This window comes from Anabrus simplex, chromosome X (assembly GCF_040414725.1).
Source record: "Anabrus simplex isolate iqAnaSimp1 chromosome X, ASM4041472v1, whole genome shotgun sequence".
NCBI lineage: Eukaryota > Metazoa > Arthropoda > Insecta > Orthoptera > Tettigoniidae > Anabrus > Anabrus simplex.
The window spans coordinates 175,609,376-175,637,010 of NC_090279.1; the positions used below are offsets into that span (position 1 = coordinate 175,609,376).

Sequence of the window (27,635 nt, forward strand, 5' to 3'; positions counted from 1 at the left end):
AGTGTAGCCTCTTTTTTCTCCTTGGGGCGTAACAACCGAACCTGGACAGAGGGAAGCCTCCGTCATAGTGGCGAATACTACACATGGGTACTGTAAACCCACAGTGATCCACCCACAGGCCCATGGTATTCCTCACATTGTGATACTCATCGCAAGAAAAGTCGACTCATGGTGTTCCTCGCGTGATGGTACTAATCAACAGGTAATCTCATGGTTCAATATACAGCATCCGTTGACCGCCCCTTTTAGTAGCCTCGTACGACAGGCAGCGGATCGGCAGCTGTGATTTTTGTTTGTGATTCCCAACCTATTTGGTCTCTAATCTCAATCTGACTTGTGGCTCTTGGAGTGTGGACTGTTCGTTTTCTTTCGTACAGTTTTGTTATTGTATACATGTAAGAATATTGGTAATTGGGAGGTTGTGTATAGGTTTCGGGGTAGGTTGTTGCTGTACAATTATTTACATCTATGTATAGTGGTGCTGTAGGGTGATGTGATTAACTTACTATAATATTTACAATAAGTTACAATATTTACATGGTATGTAGATTCAATTAGTTTCAATTATGTAGTATATACACGGTAGTTTTAAGGTAGTGTGTTCCTTTAGTTAATTTAGTCACTGATTAGGGTCTTAGGGTGCTTATAACGATAATACACACCTTCGTCCATGTCACGAAGTTGTTGTATTAGGGGGTTTAGTATGCTCTTGATCTGTGCGGTAGAAATGTTTAGCGGCTTTTTTTATTTCTTCCTTGATTATAGTTATTTTTAATTGTTTGTGGATCTTTGTGCTCCCTAGATGGTAGGGGGCGTTACCGATGGGTCTTAATACTTTATTTTGGAATTTCTGCAGTTTCTTGGAGTAGCACTCTTTGGCTGTGCCCCATACTGTAGATGCATATAGTGTTACAGTCCGAAAAAAAAGTATTTTATATATATTTTGTTTTTGATGTCGAGTTTAGATCTTTTGTTGATGAGGCATTCAATTGAAAGAGCAGACGACACATCTCAAGTGAGGAAAAATGCCGAAGAAGTTGCAGCATTAAGGGAGAAAATAGGACGATTAGAAGAGGAGACGCTGAAACTGAAAGCAGAAGTGGAAGCCAACACTTTATACAGCAGAAAGAAGTGCCTATTTATATATGGTGTGCCTGAGGAGATGAGAGAGGACAAAGTGCTTACAAACTATAAAGTAGTGGACTTAATTCAAACTATAAAGTAGTGGACTTAATTCAGGGGAAAATGAAAGTTAATTTTAGTGAAGTGGACATAGACGATGTGCAGAGAGTGGGAAGAATTAGAGGCAACAGGCCTATTAAAGTACAACTGTTTTCTACGCTGATGGCTGATATTGTGGTTGGCAATGTGAGTAACATGCAGAGGGACAAAATATGGATCAAGAGGGACGTGGGAATGGAGGCGATCAGGAACGAAAGACAACTTAGAAAACACATGTTACGAGCTAAACATCAAGGGACAAGAACTAGTGGTGTCAAGCAACATGCAATTGATCTCAATGCTTTTGGGGATTTTTCGTGGATGTAATTGAAATGGAATGGGTGTCACCGTAGCGTAGCGTATTTGCTTTGACGCGATACCGTCAGGTCGGAGGTCTGTATTCAAACCCCTCACCTGGCGAAGTTTTATTCTTCGACTGGTGTGTTCATGCCGGCCTTAGTCAATTTGAATTCGCCCGCGAAGTGATCTGATTGGCTAACTTCAGCAGCTTATAAAATGACAACGGTCTGAGATATCGAAACATTTCTTCCAAATTATTTATCAGCATGGTCAATCCTCTAACGCTGATATACAAGGTTCACGTTGTTTCCGGATCACCCTGTACCAAAGAGCACTCTGACGTAGAATACACTTACAGTTTCGGAATAGTATTTGGTCCAGTGCCAGCATTTCAAAAAACAAAGTTTTAAAATCGTAATCATTGGCGGATAACAAGCGTGACGATGGAGTTCATGATCTTCTGATTATGAAGGACCAATGTTTCTAGCAACAGGGCCCCCTCGGAAGAATAACACCCATGACATCCCCTGCCTGTCATAAGAGGCGACTAAAGGGGCCTCTTGGGAGCGTGGGTTGGCGACCACGGGGCACATAGCTGAGTCCTGGCATTCCTTCCACTTACTTGTGCCAGATTCCTCACTTTCATCTATCCTATCCGACCTCACTTGGTCAACTCCCGTTCTTTTCCGACCCCGACGGTAGTAGGTTTTCGAGGCCTAGGGAGTCTTTCATTTTCATGCCATTCGTGGCCCTTGTCTTTCTTTGGCGATATCTTCATTTTTCGCAGTGTCGGTTCCCTTCCGTTTTTTAATCTCTGATTAGTTTTATATGGAGGATGGTTGCCTAGTTGTACTTCCTCTTAAAACAATAATAAACACCACCACCATCTCTAGCAACAGGAGTCTGACCTCTGTACCCCCTGTGGACGGTAGAATAGAATCCACGCTATCCCCTACCTGTCGTAATAGGCGACTAAAAGGCGGACCATGGCTCTCAACTTGGGAGAGTGGATTGGCGACCACGTTTCCCCTGGCTGAATGTGGCAATGCTTTCACTCCTCGCCTTCATCTTTCCTATCCGAGCTCTTCTTTGACTGCTCGCTTTTCACGTGGATTAATATTTTATACACCTAAACCTTCCTTGATAAGTGCTTTATAAAATGGTACAAACCACTTAAAATCTGTTCAAACTATCAAGACTTTTTTCAAAAAAATCTAGCTGCCTCTGTGGATCAGTGGTAGAGTGTCGGCCTCCGGATCCCAAGATAGCGGGTTCAAACCCGGCAGAGGTAGTCGGATTTTTGAAGGGCGGAAAGAAAGTCCATTCGACACTCCATGTCGTACGATGTCGGCATGTAAAAGATCTCTGGTGGCACATTCGGTGTTTACGCGACAAAATTCATTAAATCTCAGCCATAGACGCCCTAGAGAGTTTCGGTTTACTCGGTCTGCCATCTTAGTGGGCCTAGAGTAGAACGGAACGTCAAAATTGACGAGCAGACAGCCAGATGGCGTCAAATTGAAATGTCTGCACACGGTAGCTGAGACCATACGATGATTATTATTTATTATTTTAAAAATCTGGGTCGTTTTGAGCCACGCCATACCAGTTACGTGACTCAAGTCCGCCATACCCAATACGGCTATCCCTGGAGTCGATCGCGGAAAATTGAACTATGGACGCGTTATGTCCAACCAACAGTGGAACTCAACCGGCTATTACGTAGGAGGAGGGCTCGGATGTTCAGTAAAAATCGGACAAGGAAATATCTGTAATGACATTCTTAAATAGTCGTAGAATTTCTGTGGGTCTTTCTTCACTTCCTGGTGTAAATGGTGGAATTCGCCGAATTTTCCCTTATCTTATTGAATGTGCACTGTATCTCGTGTCAGAACTTACCCGGAGGCTGGGTGTTTGTGCCGTCCCCAACATCCCTGCAACTCACACACCACACATAACACTATCCTCCACCACAATAACACGCAGTTACCTACAAATGGCAGATGCCGCCCACCCTCATCGGAGGGTCTGCCTTACACGGGCTGCACTCGGCCACACGAAATTATTATTATTATTAGTGCAGAAATAAATTATTTGGTTGTACATTCATTCATATCAAAACAAAGGACGGAAATACTTTTCTCTGCCTAAGAGCGCCAAGTAATTAAATTTGTCCATGTTCAAATTACAAACATGCTCTGAATATCGAGATACGTCATTAACTCAATAAAACATGGAAAGTGATGACGGTAACATGTATTTACGTCGGCACAGCATGTGTTCAAAATATGCACCTAGCATCTCAAGAATTGTTCAAAACGGTCCTGTGGATTGTCGAACAGCTTCAGTCCTATCCTTCCTGTCCGAAATAATTTTGCTATCTGATACAACCCCCCGCCACATCTAGCATTGCAGTTTCTTGTCACTCGCATCATTCGTGGTTCTAACTACATCATCCTCGGATGTCTTCCGTTACAATAAAGTGGTTAAGAGTAACATAGCCTCCTGTTTGGATCTGCTACGGACTGAATACTGGTTTGAAGGCCTGGAATAGGCTGCCCTAAGCTTCACCCTAACAGTGCTTTACGTGGTTTCCTTCTTGAATTGAAGGCCAAGATGATATTTACAATATACCGGGTGGTCCACCAGCCCCTTGCGATCCAGTTTTATGCATCCTTTCACATTTACTACAATGCTGAAGGACATTGGTCCCTCTCCCTAAACCGCGGTAATATAACGAGATGTGTCTTTACGGGCCAGAAGACAGCAGAAATCGTGAGAGCCACTATTAATAAATTGTAGGCATCACGAATGAACCCGTACTTTAAACCAGGAGGTGGACACACAGGCCGGGAGAACGGTACTGTATAGGCTGGGAAGTGGGCGCCGTAGGTCGTGTCGCAGTAGCGCACATGGCAAGCGGGCGGGGAGATATGTGATTTACACTGGGATAGTAGACAGTGCTCGAGGTAGGAGGTTCGAATCCCACATACAAATACGTTTTAACAGCCAGTTGCCTGGGATGTGGTAAGGTTGCATACTTGATAGCTTCCAAGGACTGATTTGTTTATTTGACCCTGAAAAGGGCCGTTGGTATGGAGCTGGGTTGATAAAGGCTAGGGAACATATGACATGATTTCAGTTATCCACGTCGTTTAACGCAGCACCTGCTCGAACTGACAACCTCCGTGGTCGATACAGAGCTGCACGATGTTGTAAGGACCGCCTGGCCCGTTGCAACATCTCTGGGCGAAACGGATCGGCATGCCTCGGAGATGAGCTGTCTTAGGTGACAAGGTCTGGCCGGCTCCTGTGCATACACCAGTTGTTTCACATGGCCCACAGAAAAAAAATCCAGGGCGTAAGATTGGGCGATCTGGCGGGCCAGGGTTCCCCTTTGTATCCATTTATCAGGATACGTCGCAAGATGATGGTTCCGGACGACCACCGCAGCGTGCGGCGGAGCTCCGTCATGGTGAAACCACATTCTGCAGCAGTCAAGAGGTGGCACATGTTCCAAAAACGGTGGTAGTTCATCTTGGAGAAACCGCAGATAGCGTTGGCTGGTCAGGTGGCCCTCAAGGAAATGGGGACCGATGAGGTGACCACCCATGATTCCAAACCATACATTCACGCCCCACTGTACCTGAAAAGCTGTCTGTCGCATCCAATTGGGATTATCCGCACTCTAGTATTGCATATTATGGCGATTAACGGTTCCATTGTTGTGGAATAGTGCTTCGTCCGTAAATAAGAGAATCGCTAGAAAAGCAGGATTAGTGTCCACATGCTGAGGGATCCATTGACAGAACGCCACCCGGGCATCAAAATCATTACCATGGAGCTCCTGGTGTTAAGTGCAGATGGTACGAGTGAAACCGGTGAGTAATGAGTATGCGATATCCGCATAACAGACGCTCGGCTGATGTTCGTCTCCTGTGCAGTGGCCCGTGTGAGGGTTACGGTAGCATCTTGCCCGCTTGCCATGTGAGCTACTGCGACACTTGACCTATGGGGCCTACTTCCCAGCCTATACAGTACTGTGCTCCTGGTCTGTGCGTCCACCTCCTGTTTTAAAGTACGTGTTCTGCGTATCTGTACTCGTTTTACGGGTTCATTCGAGGTACACACAATGAATTAATAGTGGAGCTCACGATCCCTCCTATCTTCTAGCCCGTAAACACACATCTCGTTATATTACCTAGGGAGGGGACCGATATCTTTCAGAATTGTAGTTAATGCGAAGGAATGCATAAAACTGGATCACAAAAGGCTGCTCTCCGGCTCCATGGCTAAATGGTTAGCGTGCTGGCCTTTGGTCATATGGGTCCCGGGTTCGATTCCCGGTAGGGTCGGGAATTTTAACCTTAATTGTTTAATTTCGCTGGGTGTATGTGTCGTCTTTTTTTTTTTTTGCTAGGGGCTTTACGTCGCACCGGCACAGATAGGTCTTATGGCGACGATGGGATAGGAAAGGCCTAGGAGTTGGAAGGAAGCGGCCGTGGCCTTAATTAAGGTACAGCCCCAGCATTTGCCTGGTGTGAAAATGGGAAACCACGGAAAACCATTTTCAGGGCTGCCGATAGTGGGATTCGAACCTACTATCTCCCGGATGCAAGCTCACAGCCGCGCGCCTCTACACGCACGGCCAACTCGCCCGGTATATGTGTCGTCTTCACCATCATTTCATCCTCATCACGACGCGCAGGTCGCCTACGGGAGTCAAATCGAAAGACCTGCTTCTGGCGAGCCAAACTTGTCCTCGGACACTCCCGGCACTAAAAGCCATACGCCATTTCATTTCATAAGGAGCTGGTGGACCACCCAGCATAACACAGTGATTTAATTTCACATGAAGGAACAACCTTTACAAGGCTTTGTTCGTTAACATTCAAGAGAAGCCTTTGTATCTCCTAAAATAAATAATACAATAGGTATCAAAATACACTCCCTCTAAACCCAAACTTCAAGCAAATCACTGTATGGAACAAAACAGCACATTAATATAATCACGAATGTACACACAGCACGGTATATTAACAATAGTTTGATGAATAATGTCTGTTTACAGATGTCTGCATTAACCAAGTCCTCAATTCATCCAGGGTAAGCCCTAAATGGACATTCACACATTATTGTCTTGTCTTTCAGCACCCCAGTCACATTGAGGAGATGGAAGCTTAATCCACCTGTACAGAGTCAGCAAAAAACAAAATGACCGATCCAAAATCTGTTCACGATGGACCAAATCCCTTTAAGCAGATCAAACCTAAGAAGTACCTTCATGGTGATACATAGCATGCCACAAAATTCTGAAGGAACAAACAACCTACAATCAGATGATCGCTGTCTTCTCAAACAAGAGTTAACAGTTACTAGTTGATGGGCTGTACAAATGGGGTTGTAACACTTGCACGCAGTGACATTTGCACGGAGCTCTTCACTCGTAACAGTACTTGGTGAATCAGAAGTAGGACAGTGACATTTGCACGGAGTAACTCTTCCATGGAGCCTCGATTTTCATATATTCCGGTAATAATAGACAAGTACAGTACTTATCATAGCCTCGATTGAAGAGCTGTCATACCTCCCTGGTGTAAATTGTTGAAAACAATACTCTGTTTTCCTCGCACATTCTTTTGCTACACATTTTCTCACTTCATTCGCCACTTCATCCGGATTGTAAATATGACTTGCCTCGCTTAAAACAATATTACATTTTCTTGTTATTCTTCCTTGACAGCCGCGCTAAGTGGCTCAGACGTTTAAGGCACTGGCTTTCTGAGCCGAAGTTGGCAGGTTCGATCCTAGCTCAGTCAGCTGGTATTTAAAGGTGCTCAAATAAGTCAGTCATGTATCTGTAGATTTACCGGCACTTATAGGAACTCTTTTGGGACAACATTTCGGCACCTCAGCGTTCCCGAAAACGGTAAAAGTAGTTGGTGGGACATAAACCATTATTATTCCTTTACATTTACTTTTCTTTTTTAAAAAAAAAGCAGTAATAAGTCAGTTGATCTTTATTGGTATAGTCCACAATGTACTGATGTCCGGTGTAAATCAACAAAGGCTTTTTCTTGGTGTGCTCCATAGCTGTAGAACAATTATCACCAGTTCATGACGGAACACTAGTTGTCACTACTAGGTACCAACTGTAGCAATGAAATCTACAGAATAAAGGTTTCTGTATATCGCGTGCATATTCCCCTCCCCTGCTTCTGGTTTCCAACTCTCCTTGGACCTCCATGCAAGTGTCACTGACATACCATGGTTAGGAATTTCTGGGCACGTTTGGCGTTCCGTGCAAATGTCAGCACATTCCATCTCTGCGCAAGTGTCACAATTTAATACAAACAGGTGGGTACCTTGATCAGAGCCTGGTAGACTGGAAGTACACAAGACCACCATGGATTGGTAGATACTGATTTCTACAGACCTTGCGATATTCCCTAACCAAAGCATTTGAGTCTACAAGAGGTATGACGGAATGAGTGAATAAAAATATACAAAATGATAAAAATCACCTCCTGGGTGTTAACTAGACCTCACATCAAGTAAATCTCACACAGAGGGAAAAACTCTCCCCGACACAATGTGCTATATGTCAAAAGTGAGCTAACTATTCCTAATACTGTATACAGAACATACATACAAAACGTATAACTAATTGCATACCTGGCATCTCCAAAAACTGTAGAACTAGTAACTGCATTATTAATTGTAAAATTTATTTTCTAACTGAACTCGTTTCTATTAAGGCATAATGACCTATAGTTCATACAGGTTATAAAGGACCTCCTTCCAAGACAATAGTACCCTGCCTGGTAAGCTGTAGAAATAGGATATCAATTCCTCAGCCGCAATGTTTGAATCATGACCTGATTTGCTGTTCCATATAGCAATATCCATTAGCCCACGACTGGCTGAATCCTGTTTCAACACACAAAGAAGGAATTAGATCTGTGGGCGAGCAGAAAATCGAAGAGAGGTTACCATGCACCACGGGGTGATTAGAATGGTCGGGTAGATGAGCAACGGGTTTGTTGAAGCCGATGATAAAGAGGTAATAGGCCTAACTTAACAAGGTTTTCATTATAGGATATACACCAAGAAATATATGAAGAGGAAGAGCCATCTTATTCCACAAGTCCTATATGGGAAACCGTTTCAGGAGATAAGTTTCACTTTGGGACCGTTATTACCGAATAATAGTTATCGGTATTGAATCATCCGCCGAGATATACGAGTAACACTTAACAAAGAACGTTCAAGAGAAATAATACCAGAAACTTAACTGCCGATATGAACTCGTGCGAAATTACAGACTTCCGCAAGATCTTCACATCAATCTTGAACTCATATTTATCAAAGCATTAGATATGAACCTCGAGGAAGTAAAATCCAAGCATTTTGACAGTGTGTCAGTAACTACTGTTGTACTAATTTCATCCTAAATATCCTTTACATATTACATACACTTATGATAAACTCCGCCAAGAGCCGGAGAAAAGACATACGCCTGCACACGATAACATCAATGTTAACGTTTCTGACAACTTCAGAGCATAATCAGATTCATGATATCTCGGTCCTTAATAACTTGATTCGTGCACGTAAGTAGGAGAATTTAGAATCGTACGTTCAGTACCAATTAATTTAAAATAATTTCACTACAACAAAAGACTGAACCAAAACGGAAAAGGAATATGCGTACTGATCAATAACATTTTAAAAATCGCGTTCTGCATGGCAATATTAAATACGGTAGTTCCAAGTCCTCACACTTTTCTTATTTTTTATAAAATTGGTTATACGACAACAAACAACTTAATAAATTGTGCAGAAATAACGTGCAAGATGTTTACAACTATACGTACCAAGGACTCCTTACCAAATCCACTCCAGAGACATTTTCCAAATTAAAAACTAACCAGATAGATAGAGATATATGCACATGATACACAAGTTGGAATATGAAATAAAAACTGTCAATAAATATCAATGAGACGAAGAACACGTGCTTCAAATAGCAACAATTCGATACGGCAATTTAGCCCGCCATCTTCCACGAGTACCATACGAATAGCGTTCGCCATCTATTATCCATGATCTGAATTACTGTGACATGCCCTCCGGACGTCAAGTCAGTTGAAAACAAAATCACGCCTTCAATACTAAACACTGAGCAAGTCGTGATCTATTGTGCATACGTACAATTAACCAATGATAATACCAATAACACGATCACAACTTACAAATTGCCTTACACGTGCATTTTGGTGACATTTAAACTGTAACTTGCCATTTGGCAACGTTGCGTGTCTATGACATCAGGTGGCAAGCTCATTGCAGGGCCTACGATCGCACACGCGTAATTTAGGCATGTCAGGGCGGGCGGGCAGCAAACAGGATACCAGATTTTAACTATACTTCACAGGCTTCAATATAACGCAGGCTTAATCTTAAATTGATCTATCTCATGTACTATCTTAATACAAACTAAACTATCCTTAATCGCACCTCTAATTTCATAATAACACATACAGTCCAGCAATACACGAAGTTAATACACACTAATACGACTTGTCACCCAATAAATAAATATATTATATTTTGCAGTAGGTGTGGGACATAAATTATTAGGGCGAAAGTGTTTTCTGCGCACCTGTTTACTACCACGCGTTTTCCGTTGTGCTCACTCCAGGGCACAGCACGGCCCTCTCCAGCCCTGTTACGGCAATCGATACGACACGTCGTCATGCTACCACTTTACCTTCGTTACACGAGAACAATGGGTAACCACAGAAGGAGGGATACGAACTGCGGGCAGTACATACTTAATTTTCTGTATTTAACCTCACTTCTTCCAACGTCTACCTACACACCTCCACCACAAAGTGGGGTAGGTTCGTACAAGTGAAGAGCCGATATTAATAAATGCCATTACAATACAAAAATAATACACACGACCTTATGAATTAAACAGAGAAAACAACAATATAACATAACTCAAACAGATGATTGTAACAAATTTTGGTAGTGCCATGCTTTAATTTATAAATAAATAAAAATCATGTGACAAAGGCTTACCACGTGCCAAGTTCTGCAGCCGCTGGGCCTCCTGTAACTCCACATAACGAGCAGCTTCAAGCAGCGTCTCCAGACTCATGGCTCTACTTAATCTGGGATGCAGGCTCCCGCCTTGTCTTCACTCCTTCATGATCACACACAAAATATTAGATTAGATTTTCTTTCCTCTTATAGTTCGCCTCAAAAAAAAAAATTGCCGTTATACCGCGTTCGAATAACAACCACGCGAGACAGGGCTGCTTCGAGCAGCCCTTGCCAACCCCGGCCACGGCCGCGAGTGTTTGGGTTGCCAACGACAACTGCCAATGATTCGTCAGACGCTTTGTGACGTCACAGAGGGTTGCTTGCAATGATTGGCTGAGCAATTATGGACCGCCAACACGCCACGCAACCACCAAAAATTGTCATAATAATGTGTATAGACTGCAGTTACAATTATTCCAGATATAATGTTCATGAATGTAGTCCAATACTTAAACTACGAACTAGCAATGTAAATCTTCGTCTAAATGCACTGGAAAACATGAGAACTCCTTGAACTAATGTCGTTAAAAATGATCGATCTTTTCATCCTGCAAAAAACGTTCGCCCACTGCGCATCAACAGCCATGCTTGCTGGTTCCTCGGTTCACGTGTCTGGGATCCAGAAACGTCCAATCACATTGCACCCAGTGACGTAACGCGGATAGGGCGTGTTCGTGTTATGGTTGGTACGTTGAATGTTCACACTCCCTCTCTACTACTAGCAACTAACACAATTCAAGAAAATTCTGTCTCAGAGCAATATTTATACAAAAAACGAGCACCTACAAGTACACTGAAGTGTAAAGGAAATGTACAGTCGTGAGAAGAGTTACCTGGAAGTATCTTTGCGTCCGAATGATCAAGTTTCACCCGGAGAAAGGCTACGCAGCCGACCCGGCCGGGGTCCCGGGCAAAAGCATCACCCTGTCACGTTTCCTTCGTGTCACATGGGTTTCACTACAGCGTTGCCACATGCAAATAAACAAGGACACGCAATCAGTGCATTAATCACCACATCAATACTTTATTCCTAAAAGTCTTGCTCTAAGACACTCCTAGCACGAGTTGACCACAGATCTACACATTTGGTATCATTCAGGCAAATATGCGGGCTTTTTGTGGAATTATAGCAAATTGTCTAGGCACCAGCACTGCATGACACACAGCTCAGGGAAAGTGTCCTCGATAAAATATCTACGCAAGTTCCAGAAAAGTATTAAACATTGTACTGCTTATCACAAGAGCTCATGCGATTTGTAGCACGTGTTTTATAACAAACAAAGAAATGGAGATATATATGATTTTCAATTATTTTTACCGCCGATCAACTGTTCAAGTTCAATGCCTTTGACAACTCAGTGGCGGAAAGAAATGTTTGAAGAAAATGACATGATATTAGTTTTCTCCATGTCCATGAAATATAAGGTATTTTTACTACTCGAGGGTGGAATTAGTTACATTTCGCTACCATTCTGACGCTAAAAGGTATATAGATGTATTTCTAGTCGAGTGCTTTGTGTATAATTCTCGGTTGAGAGAGCTAAAGTAGTGAATCTATTTCCTCCCCGTCAAGATTCGGAATCAAGGAAAACAGAACCTTAAATACAGTATGCATTGTATGTTTTTTCTTTCTATATGCTATGGTTTCCTAAATAGAGTATAACCTCAATGATTTTGAATTCTTAAGTGAAACGTGGTGCTTGAATATTGTGCAGATCGGTGCAGATAGAAATATATCGCGCGCGCGTTTGTGTGCGTTTTGAATGAAATGGAAATGAGATCTTTGTAAAAACTGTAAATTATATTCTTAGTCAACCATAAGTGATTAAAGAAAATTACTTTCTTCCGTTTTCTCCAAACATAATCCCAGAATTCGGACTTGAGGTGCTAATAGTGTAGGCTTGCGTAGTTTTCTAAGGGGTGTCTGACTTCAATACATATGACCAACCTTGTTGCTGATGTATTACATAGCCTGTTTTTTTTTTTTTATATCTATGACTGCAACACGCATACCTTAGACCTGCCTGTCGCGCTACAGGTATTAATACAATAGTTAACGTAATGCAAGGAAAACAAGAATTATTCAATATTCAGTTTCTGAATTATCATTCACTGACCTGTATTTTCCATTAAGACACATAGGCGGACACGTACTCTGTTAATCTGTTGTTCTATCCCATAAAACAACAACGATATTATTATTTCTTTGTATTAGTCTACATTATTCTTACTTCAGAACACACACAGAAACTTGTATTAATGAAAACAATAGAAATAATGACACTGTAGGCTGAAGTAGGCCTGTAGGTACTTGGTTCAATATTCGAAAAGTTAATTCTTTTAACCCCTTCTGTACGTGCATCCTAAATTCACTTGCTTTTCTTTCTGTGATGTTATGTGATCTCAGGAGAGAATGGATGTCTACACATTTTGCAAGATTTAAGTAGATAAAAAAATATATTTTTATTATTACCGGTATTAAAGAGAAATGCACACAGTGTGCATTGGGTGATAAATTATTTACATAAGTCAGTTAATATCAATAGACATTTCGTGCACACTTAGAGTATGGTACCTACTGCATTCCTTTTAGCACAGTTTACAAATGCATTAGTCTCAATGAACTGTATTTAGATAGGTAGCGTAGCTTCTTCAAGAACAAGGCTCTCCCTTTCGCAAAGCCTTTTATTAAAAAATATTAAAAATATGTAGAATATCAATCGGTCACCACTGATCTGCTTTTAGGGCAGCCGCCCAGGTGGCAGATTCCCTACTTTTTTAAATATTTTAAATCTAGTATTTTCTTAAATAATTGTAAAGATTTTGGAAATTTATTGAACATCTCCCTTGGTAAATTATTCCAGTCCCTAACTCCTCTTCCTATAAACAAATATTTGCTGCAATTTGTCTTCTTGAATTCCAACTTTATCTTCATTTTGTGATTTTTTTTTTTTTTTTTTTTTTTGTACTTTTAAAAACACCATTCAAACATATTCGTCTACTGATGTCATTCCACACCATCTCTCCACTGACAGCTCGGAACATACCACTTGTAATACCATTTGTAATACCAATGTAGTTGGCCCGTTATTGGACATTATAAATTTTCCAGCTAACTCATTCAACATACCACTTAGTCAAGCAGCTCGTCTCCTTTTTCCTAAGTCTTCCCAGCCCAAACTTTGTAACATTTTCATAACACTACTCTCTTGTCAGAAATCACTCAGAACAAATCAAGCTGCTTTTCTTTGGATTTTTTCCAGTTCTTGAATCAAGTAATCCTGGTGAAGTCCCATACATTAGGGTCTTACCAGAGATGTATATGCCCTTTCCTTTACATCCTTACTAGAACCCCCTAAATACTCTCATAACTATGAGCAGAGATTTACAGTACCATTTATGTGATTACCCCAATAAAGATCTACCGAGCTCGATAGCTGCAGTCGCTTAAGTGTGGTCAGTATCCAGTAATCGAGAGATCGTGGGTTCGAGCCCCACTGTCGGCAGCCCTGAAGATGGTTTTCCGTGGTTTCCCATTTTCACACTAGGCAAATGCTGGGGCCGTACCTTAATTAAGGCCACGGCCGCTTCCTTCCAATTCCTAGGGCTTTCCTACCCCATCGTCGCCGTAAGACCTATCTGTGTCGGTGCAACGTAAAGCAAATAACAAAAGATCTTTCCTTATATTAACACCTAGGTACTTACAGTGATCCCCATAAGGAACAGGAACTTTCACCCCAACAACACAGACTTTCCCTATTAGTGAAACTCACAACCTGACTTTTAACCCCATTTATCATCTTACCATTGCCTGCTGTCCATCTCACAACAATGTTGAGGTCTTTTTGCATTTGCACACAATCTTGTAATGTATTTATTACTCTGTATTTGGAGACAGCATTTCTTACATTAGTGTGCTGGTTCATGGTCCTACTGAGCCTGGTGTATTTTGGGTTACTTATGCACCTGCTGTCATCTTTCTTGTCAACTCTTTTTTTAGAAAAAAGAAGGAAAGGGAATTATTAATAGACCTAATAAAATTGTGGAATTTTGCCCTATCAGAGAAATAAACTGTATAGGAAGCTTTATGAAATATAAAGAATTCCCACAGTTTAATTCTTTGACATAGCAAAAACCCAAAAGATTATCATATCCATTGGTATGGGGTCATTAAAACATTAATTTTAATGCATAATTAATTTTGTCAAAACGGGTCTTCCTCCAGGAATGGGATTGAGTACGGTCCCTGAAATATTTCAGATTTTCATTGTTAAAATCATCATCATCATCTTCTTCTTCCTAACCCCTGTGGATGGCGACTGCAGAATACATCCACAGTATCGGCTGCATGCTATAAGAGGTGACTAAAAGGCGGGGGGAGGGGGGTTGTATTGGCAACCGCAGTTTCCCTAGCTGAGTCTGGTATTAATTCCACTTACTCGTGTCAGCCTCCTTGCTTTTATCTTTTTGTATAAATCATCCTTGGTCAACTCATGGTCTTTTCTGATCCCAATGGTATTAGGTTTCTGAGGCTTTTATTTCCATGCTCTTCCCTGTATTTTACCGATACCTTCATTCTTTGCCAGACCAAGTAGCTCAGAGGGTAGAGCGCTGGCCTTCTGAGCTCGAGTTGGTGGGAATTATTCTGGCTCGGCTGGTTGTATTTAAAGGTGCTCAAATATGCCAGTTTCGTGTTGTTAAATTTACTGCATATAAAAGAAGTCCTGCAGACAAAATTCCAGCACTTCGGTGTCTGGGATGTAAAACCAATAACATTGGTAGAGTGTCGGCTTCCGGATCTCAAGATAGTGGGTTCAAACCCGGCAGAGGTAGTCGGATTTTTGAAGGGCGGAAGAAGGTCCATTCGACCCTCCATGTCGCACGATGTCGGCATGTAAAAGATCTCTGGTGACACATTTGGTGTTTACCTGACAAAATTCATTAAATCTCAGCCATAGACGCCCAAGAGAGTTCCGGTTTACTCGGTCTGCCATCTAGTGGGCCTAGAGTAAAACGGAACGTTGAAATTGACGAGCAGACAGCCAGATGGCGTCAAATTGAAATGTCTGCACATGATGTCTGCCATACGATTATTATTATTATTATTATTATTATTATTATTATTATTATTATTATTATTATTATTATTATTATTATTATTATTATTATTATTACCTTCATTCTTTGAAAGTTTGGGTCTCTTCCACCATTTCATTGATTGGTGCTTTAATTCGGGAGTCAAATGCGAAACCCATGTTTCGTCCCCTGTATCAGTGTGGTCCAAAATTCAGTCTCACTCCTTACTGTATCGGGACAAAAAGGTCAAAGCACAAGCCATTCTTCTGGTTTTGTAAGTATTCTGGGAAGCCATCGCCCGCACAGTTTTCTGAACTGCAAGGTGTCAGAAACGATTTTATATAGTACTGACCTTGTAACTTATGGAAATTGCAGTGATAAAGTGGAAAACGTGAAATGATGGTCTTCATGGTTTTTGTGTTTACTGCATGCACCAAATCATCTGAGATTATAGAAAGTCGGCCCGATCGCGGTTCATCTGGGACATTGCCCTACCAATCCTTGTAAAATCTCAACCGGATGAGTTGGCCATGTGGTTAGCAGCACGCAGCTGTGAGCTTACATCTGGGAGATGGTGGGTTCGAATCCCACTGTCGGCAGCCCTGAAGATGGTTTCCCATGGTTTTCCATTTTCACACTAGGCAAATGCTGGGGCTGTACCTCAATTAAGGCCAGGGTTGCCTCCTTCCCATTCCTAGGCCTTTCCTATCCCATCGTCACGATAAGACCTATCTGTGTCAGTGCGACGTAAAGCAAAATATCAAAAAAAAAAAAAAAAAAAGAATCTCACTCATTTATGCACCTTGCTGTTACTCGCTGGATTTGAGCCATACACCTCATATATCTGGCGATGAATGTCTGCAGCTGACACGTTCCTTGCTATAAAAAAATCGAATCACAGACCTTATTTCATATTCAGCAGGATGCTCAGTTATCTGAAACATTTTAACTGCCCACCCTGAACCATGCCAGGCTGAATGGCTCAGATGGTTGAGGCGCTGGCCTTCTGACCTCAACTTGACAGGTTCAATCCTGGCTCAGTCCGGTGTTATTTGAAGGTGTTCAAATACGTCAGCCTCGTGTCGGTAGATTTACTGGCATGTAAAAGACCTCCTGCGGGACTAAATTCCGGCACCTTGGTGTCTCCGAAAAACCTTAAAAGAGTAGTTAGTGGTACATAAAGCCAATAACATTATTATTACACTGAACCATATGCAATGATGTTACGACTGCAACTGGTGTCGACTCATGCCCAAGGCTTGCGCACGTGCGCATTTCAACAGGCACTTCAACTTTACAAAGCTACAGTTGATCGGAACTTAGTAAAAAATTAACCCTCGTATATACCTAAACATGCTTGTGGGTCTTTGCTATTAAGCACAAATGTAAACGATAGTAAGCACATTGGATGTATGATGCATTTGTGCAGTTGGAATTTGAACAACTCGAATCTTCAGTGTCTCAGATAACATTGTCAGGAACATCAAAAACATTACATTTAGCTAGAAATGTAGTTTTCTTCCAGGCATGCTTTATCATGTTACGTCTCCATCTGCTTGAATGCAGACGACATAGTATTGTTATCCACTTCCCTTCAGAAGTTACAGACAACTTTTAACAGACCTGCAAGCTGAGCCTACAAAAATGAAATCAGATGGAGCAAAACTAAAACTGTGTTAATGGCCTTTAGAAGAGGAAACAGACTACGAATTAATCATTTCATAGAATACAAAGGAAAAAGACCAAAATCAATCAATAACTTTAAGCATTTAAGTCTTCCAAATGCAGGGAGTTATATTTACAAGGCACATATAAGTAGAAGTCCACACAGCGATGGTAGCAATGAATGGTGAAAATGAAATGAAAATCCATAACCTGTTTCCAACCATTCAACCAGGTCAAGAATGAAACAAAGCCTCCATCTATCGGTGAGGAATTTTGCTGGCTGCCGAAGTCTGTAGCACTCCTCTGGGATTGATATTGAAGAGTATTGCTTGAATGAACGATGACAGGGAAAAGCAGAGTACCCAGAGAAAAGGCTGCCCAACCTTCACTTTGTCCAGCACAAATCTCACATGGAGTGACGATTTGAACCATGGAATCCCGCGGTGGGAGACCAGCATGCTGCCGCCTGAGCCATGGAGACTGTAGCAAAGAATAATACAAGGGCTGTAAGTACAGGAGTGGCAATATTGATAGAACGCAATATTTAATGAACTAACAAGTACAGTATTTCATTACATTTCTTCAATGTAGTCGTTCGCAAAATTACCTTTTGCCAAATGTCGTGAAGCTGTCGGGACCGACGTTCTCTGTTGATGACTGCGTGTAGTACAGATGCCTCTACGGATTATTCCCAGATAGTCCATCAAAGGTCTACGAAAACGAGACCATTTATAAATCTCGTAGTTGGGTCCGTATTGAACATTTTATGTTTTTATGAAGGAGTGTCTCTTGAGAGTCCACCTTTTCAATACTTTATGTGATTTTTATTAAATGCATATATAATATTACAATGTCTAATTGTGGGTTATGTTTTGCCTAACTTTTATTGGCATCTTCAGCCGCTTTCCTATATCTAAGATTAAAATTGCTAAAAAAATCCTGGTAAACGTTGTTGAACTAACATAGGTTGCTCTGTCTGTAAAAACCTTTATGATTGACATGCATTACAACTTATAAAAACACTCAAAACATTATTTTCACATTTTATAAAAGTTCATTTATATAAAAGTTCAACTGTGCCTTTATACATAGGTCAATCAAATATAAACAGGATTTAAGTTCCTGAACATCAACAGTTGGTAGAACTGGCTCTGCGCTTCTGCTATACTTAGATGGGATCATTAGGAGTGGGGAGAGCGTGGTTACATATTTACTGCCATTTCGTCAGTAACACTCACGATTTCGGAGCAACAGGTGCACCCCTCCACTGTGCAATGCATAATTATAGAAATTTCTTGCGCGTGAAGGAGTTACAGCGGCGAAAATGTGCCGGAGATTGACTGCACAGTTCGGTGATCAAACATTGTCAAGGATGCATGTTTGCATGGCATAAAAAGTTCAAGGAAAGACGAGAACGTGTGGAAATCAGCAACACAATTGCCGTCCTTGGACAAGCAGTACAGACGAAAACATTTGTGCAGTTAAAGACATTATTGGTGACGACTCGACAGGCGAGAGTATCAAAAATTGCAGAACAACTCGGAATCAGTTATGGGAGCTGTCAAACAATCATCACAAATGACCTACAGTTCCATAAAATATGTTCTAGATGGGTCCCTCACCTTTCGACCGAAAATCTGAAGTTGAGACATTTGTAGGACTGTCATAGGCTTACAGCAAGATCTGATCATCCTCCTTACAGCCCGGACTTATCGCCTTGCGATTTCCATTTGTTCAGACCGCTTAAAGAAGCTCTAGGAGGGCAATGATTTGAAGATGATGAGAGTGTGGAAGACTTTGTGTGCCTGGCTTGTGACATGACCCTGTTCCTTTTACGATGATGGCATCAAAAAGCTGCCCATACGCTGGGACAAATGCTTTTCCAAAGCAGGAAACTATGTGGAAAAATAAATTGTAATTGCCTTATATTTTTCAATAAATGAATTTAAATAAAAAATAAAATCCTGTTTATATTTGATCTCCCCCTCGTAATATACTGTTGTTGTGGACAGTGATCTGACTGTTGTCTCTCTTGTTGTCTTATGGTTTTTAAAGTATATTAAAATGAGACTGCCTTCTGCTCCATAGATCGGAAGAGCGGGGCTTCTCGAGATTGTTCTTTCAGCAAAAACTTGGACCTTATTTGCTCCGTAATGAGATAAGAATTGATGTATTGAAAGTCCCCCTTGCTCCTTTGCTTGCCGACTTCACGGTATGTACTAACCATGCGTATTGGTAGGTGTGATATTTACCAACCGATGTGCCCAACTTAGCACACTGATGTGAAATGCTGGCAATCAGGAATGAGTTAGCTGGAAAATTTATAATGTCCAATAACGGACCAGCTATATTGGTATTATCTGTAGGTGGATTGAAAAGTTCTCGGAATGTACTAGAATTAAGTATCTTACCTCGGTGGAACTGGTTTTATTTTTCAACATAGTCTCCCTGTAGACTAATGCATTTGGTCCAGCGATGTTCCAATGCCTTGATCCCATCTCGAAAATGAGATTCCTCCAGGCCTGCAAAATACCTCTCCAATTCGGCTGTCAGTTCTTCCCTTGTAGAAAATCTCCGTCCACCGAGGAAAATTTTCAGCTTGGGGAATAGATGAAAGTCTGATGGTGCCAAATCAGGTGAATAAGGTGGATGTGGCAACAATTTGTACCCCACTTCATGAAGTTTTGCCATGGCAATAACACTTGTGTGCGGCGGAGCGTTGTCCTGATGAAAGATGACCTTTTTCCTTGCCAAACCAGGCCTTGTTTCGCGTATCTTTTCCTGTAGTTGGTCTAGGAGGTTTGCATAGTATTGCCCCGTAATTGTTTGGCCAGTAGAAAGATAATCTATCAGCAGAATGCCTTTTGCATCCCAGAAAACTGAGGCCATGACCTTTCTGGCCGAACGCACTGCCTTTGCTTTCTTTGGTGGTGGTGAATCAGCATATTTCCACTGCTTTGACTGCTGTTTTGTCTCTGGGGTATAGTAGTGGACTCAAGTTTCATCTGTAGTCACAAACCGGCGCAAAAAATCTTGTTGAAAACGGGCCAGACTTTGTTCGGACATTTCCAGTCTGGTGCGTTTATTGTCCAATGTCAAGATCTTGCGGATAATTTTTTCATACCCAATTCTTCGGTTAAAATATAATATAATATAATATACCCATTCAGAAGACATCCCTACAGCTTCAGCAATCTCCTGCACTTTCAGTTGACGATCCTCCATGACAATTTTATGCACTTTTGTGATAAATTCTGGGGTCGTACCACTTTTTGGCCGTCCACTACTCTGATCATCATCCAAACTCTCCCGATCAAATTTAAACTCGCTGGTCCACTTGGCACTTGGGGAATAGATGAAAGTCTGATGGTGCCAAATCAGGTGAATAAGGTGGATGTGGCAACAATTTGTACCCCACTTCATGAAGTTTTGCCATGGCAATAACACTTGTGTGCGGCGGAGCGTTGTCCTGATGAAAGATGACCTTTTTCCTTGCCAAACCAGGCCTTGTTTCGCGTATCTTTTCCTGTAGTTGGTCTAGGAGGTTTGCATAGTATTGCCCCGTAATTGTTTGGCCAGTAGAAAGATAATCTATCAGCAGAATGCCTTTTGCATCCCAGAAAACTGAGGCCATGACCTTTCTGGCCGAACGCACTGCCTTTGCTTTCTTTGGTGGTGGTGAATCAGCATATTTCCACTGCTTTGACTGCTGTTTTGTCTCTGGGGTATAGTAGTGGACTCAAGTTTCATCTGTAGTCACAAACCGGCGCAAAAAATCTTGTTGAAAACGGGCCAGACTTTGTTCGGACATTTCCAGTCTGGTGCGTTTATTGTCCAATGTCAAGATCTTGCGGATAATTTTTTCATACCCAATTCTTCGGTTAAAATATAATATAATATAATATACCCATTCAGAAGACATCCCTACAGCTTCAGCAATCTCCTGCACTTTCAGTTGACGATCCTCCATGACAATTTTATGCACTTTTGTGATAAATTCTGGGGTCGTACCACTTTTTGGCCGTCCACTACTCTGATCATCATCCAAACTCTCCCGATCAAATTTAAACTCGCTGGTCCACTTGGCAACAGTTGAAAATGAAGGAGCAGAGTCCCCCAGTGTGTTCTGAAAGTCGGCATGAATTTCCTTTGCTTTCATACCTTTCTTTACAAAGTATATCACTGCTCGAATCTCAGTTTTTTCAATTGTCACAAATCACTACGCAGGAACAACAACAACAAAGAGTCGACACTACCACACCCCTGCAGCTAGAGCACTGACGCGCCACAAGTTCACTCACAAAGGATGTGTGATTATTGCGCGGGAACCTTGTTGCTCTAGCACTGACATCTAGCGGTGATTCCGAGAACTTTTCAAACCGTCCTCGTAAATTTACTCTTTTGGGACAAATATTTCAGATTCTCTATGGGAAGCAACATCTATATCATCTGATGGCCAAGCAGGCATCAGTTTTTTAAAATGAGACAAAGTCTGTCATAGTCCATTGGCACAGCTGGTGGCTCCAAGTAGCCTACGCAGTGACCTCCACGGACCGGACACTTCTCGCAACGATCGCTGATCGCACCACACGTCGCTAAGGTGGATTACTCCGTACCCAACACCACTTCATTTTTTCGGCCGGGTGACGCCGCATCTTTACTTACACACCCAGCTGCGTCAAAAAAGCATATCGGCTGACGCCAAGTAGGAAATCGGCCTTCCCATCACCACCATGATCAACTGCATCCTTCACAATGTCGAGCTCACCTACTCGGATGAAAACTTCTCCACTACTTCCGCAAGAACAGCTACCCGATCACCAACATATCTTGGGTACAGGAAAATTGTCTTCCCACTCGTCGGATCCTCGTTCAAGTTCCAACAGAAGAAGCCGTACAACAACTGCTCCAAGACGGTGTGTACCTCGACCTCTCTTCGCATCGTGTGGAACGTTGCCCATCATATTTTGACAACGCTTTTGAGCCCCTCGCCGCACCCATACTACCCCAAGGACTCCCGCCTCCTCTGACATCGCTCTCTTCCTACAAACCCCCTGTCACCACCACCACTTCTACCATCACAACTACCACCAACACTTCTGTCCATGCTTTCTCTACTATTACTCAAATTACTACCGTTATGTCCCATTCCTCTCCACTTATGATGTTTCCTTTCCCCATCCCACCCTCCCTTACTCAACAACATGCAACAAACCAGCAGCCTGCTGAGGAAATTGCCACCGTTCAAGATACAGCATGCTCACCACCTCCACCATCACCGCCGACAGACCAGCATACCATCTACAGCTGTGTTGTTTGCGGCGTGGATCCGAATCTCCCAACAGAGGTTATCGCCCACGAACTTCGCCTGGCAGGGATCCCCGTGCGGAGAGCGTTCAGGATCCAAAACGCTGACGGACCCACATATTTCGTGTGCCTCCAACTTCCGACGTCTGCAGACAATCAGCGCCTCATCACTCATGGAATCCATCTCCACGGTCGCCACCATTGAGTAGAACCTTCCCGCTCACCTCCCCAACCTTTGACTCGACCCACATCACCACGTCGGCGTCCCTGGCCTGCCCCTCATCCTCCTCCACTTACTCCAAATATGCGGTTTCCTCCACCCCCACCCAGTTACTTTTCTCCACCTCCGCCCTCATCAGACATTCTTCGCCTACCTTCTAAACTTCTCGTCCTTCTATCACAACTTTGCACTTCACCTTTTCAACACCCACCCTTGTACTCTCCTCTGAATTTTCAATCCTTGCACACATTCCTTTAAATAATAATATCCACGCACACACCTCCTCATTCCTTACTTCGAATTACCCACCTACTTCTTCCCTCACCTCTACCCGACCCGTCCGCATCTCTTGGCCAGAGAGAGGGCGTAAACCTCTAGGTGGCCTGCCCCACCCCTTCAGAGTGGGGAATGAAAACATTTGAGCTGCAGCGTTATTCTTATTTACCTCCACAGTATGCATTATCCATGCATCTTGGTAGGGAAGCTGTTGACCAATTGATGAGCCAACTTAGCACACTGGGGCGAAATGCTGGCAACCAGGAATGAGTTAGCTGGAAAATTTATAATGTCCAATAACGGACCAACTATATTGGTATTATAAATTTACTTGTTCAGGACAAATATTTCAGGTTCCCTATGGGAATCAACATTTATATCATCTCTCTGGCAACGCGTCCTATCTCAAGAAGTTCCCCTCTTCCGATCAACGCAACAGAAGGCGGCCCCACTTTAAAATTTTTTAAACACCATAAGGCAACGAGGGAGACAATAGTCAGATTACTGACCCCAACAACAGTATATTAAAATGCACAATTGAACTTTTATAAAATGTGAAAATAAGACACATGTGAAAGCAAGACACATCATTGTTGGGGAGATATCTGTAAAAACCAGTAAAGGCTTGGTCAATCAGCAGGGAAACCTTACTGGACTGTAATAAAAATCTTCGAAAAGGGGGGAAAAGGAAAATGAATAAGTATTCTGAGTAAATCAGGTGAACTCATTGTAAATTCCAGGAAATCACTGAACAGAATGGAAGGATTATTTTGAAAATCTTTCAGGATTGAAGGAAGTCTCTCTGATAAAGTTCCGAACAATGTAATTTATCAGGAGGAAAACAGTGGTGACAGTCAAATTATGTTCAAATAAGTGGCAAGAATGGTAAAAACTTATATTGTCATAAAGTAGCCGGAATATATAAAATTAGACCTGAAATATAGAGTGAAGGCAGAGATGAAATGGCTTCATAGGGTAATAGGCTAGCATGGAATGTAGGGCACTTTTTGATTGAACAAAAGTAGTATTAGCACCTTTCTATAAGCAAGGGAACAGGAAGGAATGCAATAATCGAGGCATTTCATTGTTCAAAGTTATAAACTTTATTTGGTTCGGTATTGAACTGAGATCACAAAGTTAAGATTCCAGTAAAGTTCCACCTTTTCAATACAAATGTAAGTTGTACAAGATGTTGTCTACAACATCTGGTTTTGACATGTATAAATGTCAACATCAGCCTAAATCACTAAAAGGGCAAGTGCATAATAAAGATACATAACATCATACTTAATTTTTACAAATAAAATTAACAATTTCATCTAATTATTAATTTGGCGTGTTTTGAAACACATAATAGTCCTATGCCATACAATCAAATCTTGTGATGTATTTTGTAACTCGTTGACTGTGTGAAAGACTTGAGAAGTTTCACACATTGAATGTTGAATTAAAATAATGTGCACAGAGCAAATACATGTTAAACCTATCGTGCTTTATATACAAGGGCACATAACATGCGTCATTTTTACAATTATAGGTAATAACTTCAATAAAATATTTGTCGTGTTCTTTAAAAACACCTATTAGTCCTATGCCACACAATTAAGTCAAGCAATGTAATTTCCAACATGTCGATCGTGTGATGATCCTTAAGAAGTTCATTGATCCGTACAGTATAGTACACATAGGTGTTCATAGAGAAAGGAGTGTGGGATCAATGGCGGAGAGTAAGTCGCATAAAAACTAGCGTAGTTTCAGATCAAAAAGTGGTTGTCAAGATCAGATTTCCAGTAACTGAAAAGAAGCTACGAGAGGAATAGACATTTATGTTTCTCTTCCATAGATCTAGAGAAGGCATATGACAGAGTACTACGGGAAATATGTTAGCTGTACTGAGGAATTATGGTATTAGGGGTAGCGGCTGGCTCTAAAGGGCAGAGGGGCACATGTCCCTTCAGCTAAGTATCTATTATTGTATGGTTTTAAAAGTACTGACAGTTAGAACAATGATGCATACAGTTTTAGTATTAGCCGCAGTTTGCAGCTAGTAGAGCAATGTTTTCATCTGATGCGTAGTTTGCTTTCTCTAGCTTGCTGAGCTTCTGCCCTTTTCTGCTGACTCTTTCTTTGGTAAGTTTACTTTTTGCCCGAGTAGAACCTACTATTTCTTACGCATAGAACAGGAGATTTGGGCTTTGGCGAAGCCAGCCTCTGCTAACGGAAATACACGAAGGGTTATCACACCAAGTGTAACATCTGTGAAAAATACCACGGTTAGTTGTTGGGTCCGCTCTGTCAATATTTATTATAAAATTCGTATATTTACATAATTATTACTTGTATATGTTTTGAGAGCTGGCCCACTCTCTTCATTACCCAACTCAAAATCTCAAAACAAAATTCTATGTATTCTAAGATCTATTAATAGTAAGTTATACTAAAAACATAAATAGTTAAAATCGTAAAATATTACTATAACAAACGCATGCACACACTCTCTCTCTCTCTAAGAAGTTTCCTTAATAATGCTTAATAGGGGGAAGGAAACTATATACACTGAGTGGCCAAAAGTCACAAGAAGGGGTGTCCCATTAGAAAAGTGCCATGTATAACTCCTGAGCATTGCGGCTAGCTGCGGCGTAGCCGAGCAGTCTGTCACAGACATCAGTGCCGTGAAGATGGCAACGCCGCGAGTTAACCGAATTTGAACGTGGGATGATCATGGTGCATGGGTCATAGCATTGCGGAGATTACACCCAAATTCGGGTTTCCGAGGTCATCAGTGTCACGGTGGATCTTCAGTAACGCAGAGAGAATGTTACCACCCGCGTAAACCACTGCACGTGAAGACCACAGGTGTTTAACAAACAGACATCATGTTGCCTCCGCAGAGCCATACTGGCTGCTCGACGGTCTACTGTGAGTCAGATCACCGCCCAGTTGAAGTTTGGGAGTCAGAAACCCATTTCTACCAGGACTGTAAGAAGGCAACTGCACTGCATTGGCTTCACCAGCCGATGACCAACTCATGCCGCTTTGCCGACATGTCAACTCAGAGCTCAACAATATGCATGGGCCTGCAAACATTGGCAATGGGCCATGGAGCAGTGGCGGCGTGCGGTATGGTCCGATGAATCACAGCTCCAGTTGTATCGAGCTGATGGGTGTGTGAGAGTGTGGCGTATGCTTGATGAAGCTATGGATCCTGCTTGTCAACAAGGTTGTGTCCAGCTGGGAGGTGACTCAGTTCTGGTTTGGGCGGCATTCTCATGGTCGTAATTAGGCCGCATTGTCCGGCTGCAGAGAGCAGGGACATGGGTATTTTTGCTCGTTCTGATACTTATAGCGAAGAGGTTCCTCTAAGAACCCCACTGGAAGCAGTTGTGGTGCGGGTACCGCTGCCTGTCAGAGCAGCAGTGTGTAATATTTATTTTCCACCAGGCTAGCCTCTTAACATAAATGATGTCACTGATCTTTTTGATCAGCTTCCACCTCCCTTCCTCTTATTGGGTGTACATTAAGTGGACATTCTTTCAGACCATCTGCGTCCCTTTGTGACCCTAGAGTACCCTGATGGAGATGTCGTGTCACCGCTCTGTGGTGGCATGCAGTGGTTGGAGGAGCACGCCAGTGAAGTTACGACCATGGATCGGCACTCCAGATCCCCCGATCTTAATCCATTTGAGCATTTATGGGGTGCTGTCAATACTGGTGTACGCTCCATGAACCCCGCACCAACTACACAAGACCAAGACCAATTGTGAGTAGCAGTGCAAGATGCGTGGGTCCAGATCCCTCCAGAATGATTCCAACATGTTGTAGAGTCAATGCCTCGCCGTATTGAGGGCTCGTGGAGGATCAACTCATTTTTAACATCACATTCAATGTCTTTCCATGACTTTTGGCCATACATACACAGAGAAAGAGAGAGACAGAATTAGTATTAGTTGATCTAAGAATATGTTTAATTTTGTTTTGAGATGTCAAGTTTGCTGACGAAGAGAGTGGACCCGGTCTCAAAGCATGTATGAGGAATAATTATGTAAACTTATGAATTTTATAATAAATAGTGACAACGGCCTGTTTGAAATGGTTTAGCCATGTCAAACAAATGGACGATAGAAGGACAGCAAGACAATGGCTACACACAGTTGTGGCCGGAAAACGACCGGTAGGAAGACCTAGGAAGAGATGGCTGGACCAAGTGAAAGAGGACATAGGAACAAGAGGAGTCAGCTGGGATGTCATCTTGAGAGAAGAGTGATACATGGACAGACAGAAGTAGAGAGTGCTCGTAAACCACACCCGGGCAACTCGAGTGGAAAACTGATGATCATGATGAGGGCGGACCCAACAACTAACCATGCCATTTTTCATGATCTTAGTCAATACGAAACAATCTAAGACCAAAAATGGTCAAAGTTATTGATTCCAACATCTGTTTCAAATCATGTGA

At 42.1% G+C, this 27,635-nt stretch overlaps 1 protein-coding gene and 1 long non-coding RNA gene across 2 annotated transcripts in view; one reads left to right on the forward strand and one right to left on the reverse strand.

Annotated features, from left to right (window-relative positions):
• LOC136886139 (uncharacterized) overlaps window positions 1-11,449 on the reverse strand; it is an 84,155-nt gene extending 72,706 nt beyond the window's left edge. Inside the window, exon 1 of the long non-coding RNA XR_010861710.2 lies at window positions 10,612-11,449. This is a non-coding gene — a long non-coding RNA (uncharacterized lncRNA). The remainder of the gene's footprint in view (window positions 1-10,611) is intronic.
• A 223-nt stretch (window positions 11,450-11,672) lies between these two features.
• The window catches only part of LOC137503105 (uncharacterized), a 229,468-nt gene continuing 213,505 nt past the window's right edge, over window positions 11,673-27,635 (forward strand). Inside the window, exon 1 of the mRNA XM_068230558.1 lies at window positions 11,673-12,060. Coding sequence (XP_068086659.1) covers window positions 11,977-12,060 — 84 coding nt within the window. The 5' untranslated portion in view covers window positions 11,673-11,976. The remainder of the gene's footprint in view (window positions 12,061-27,635) is intronic.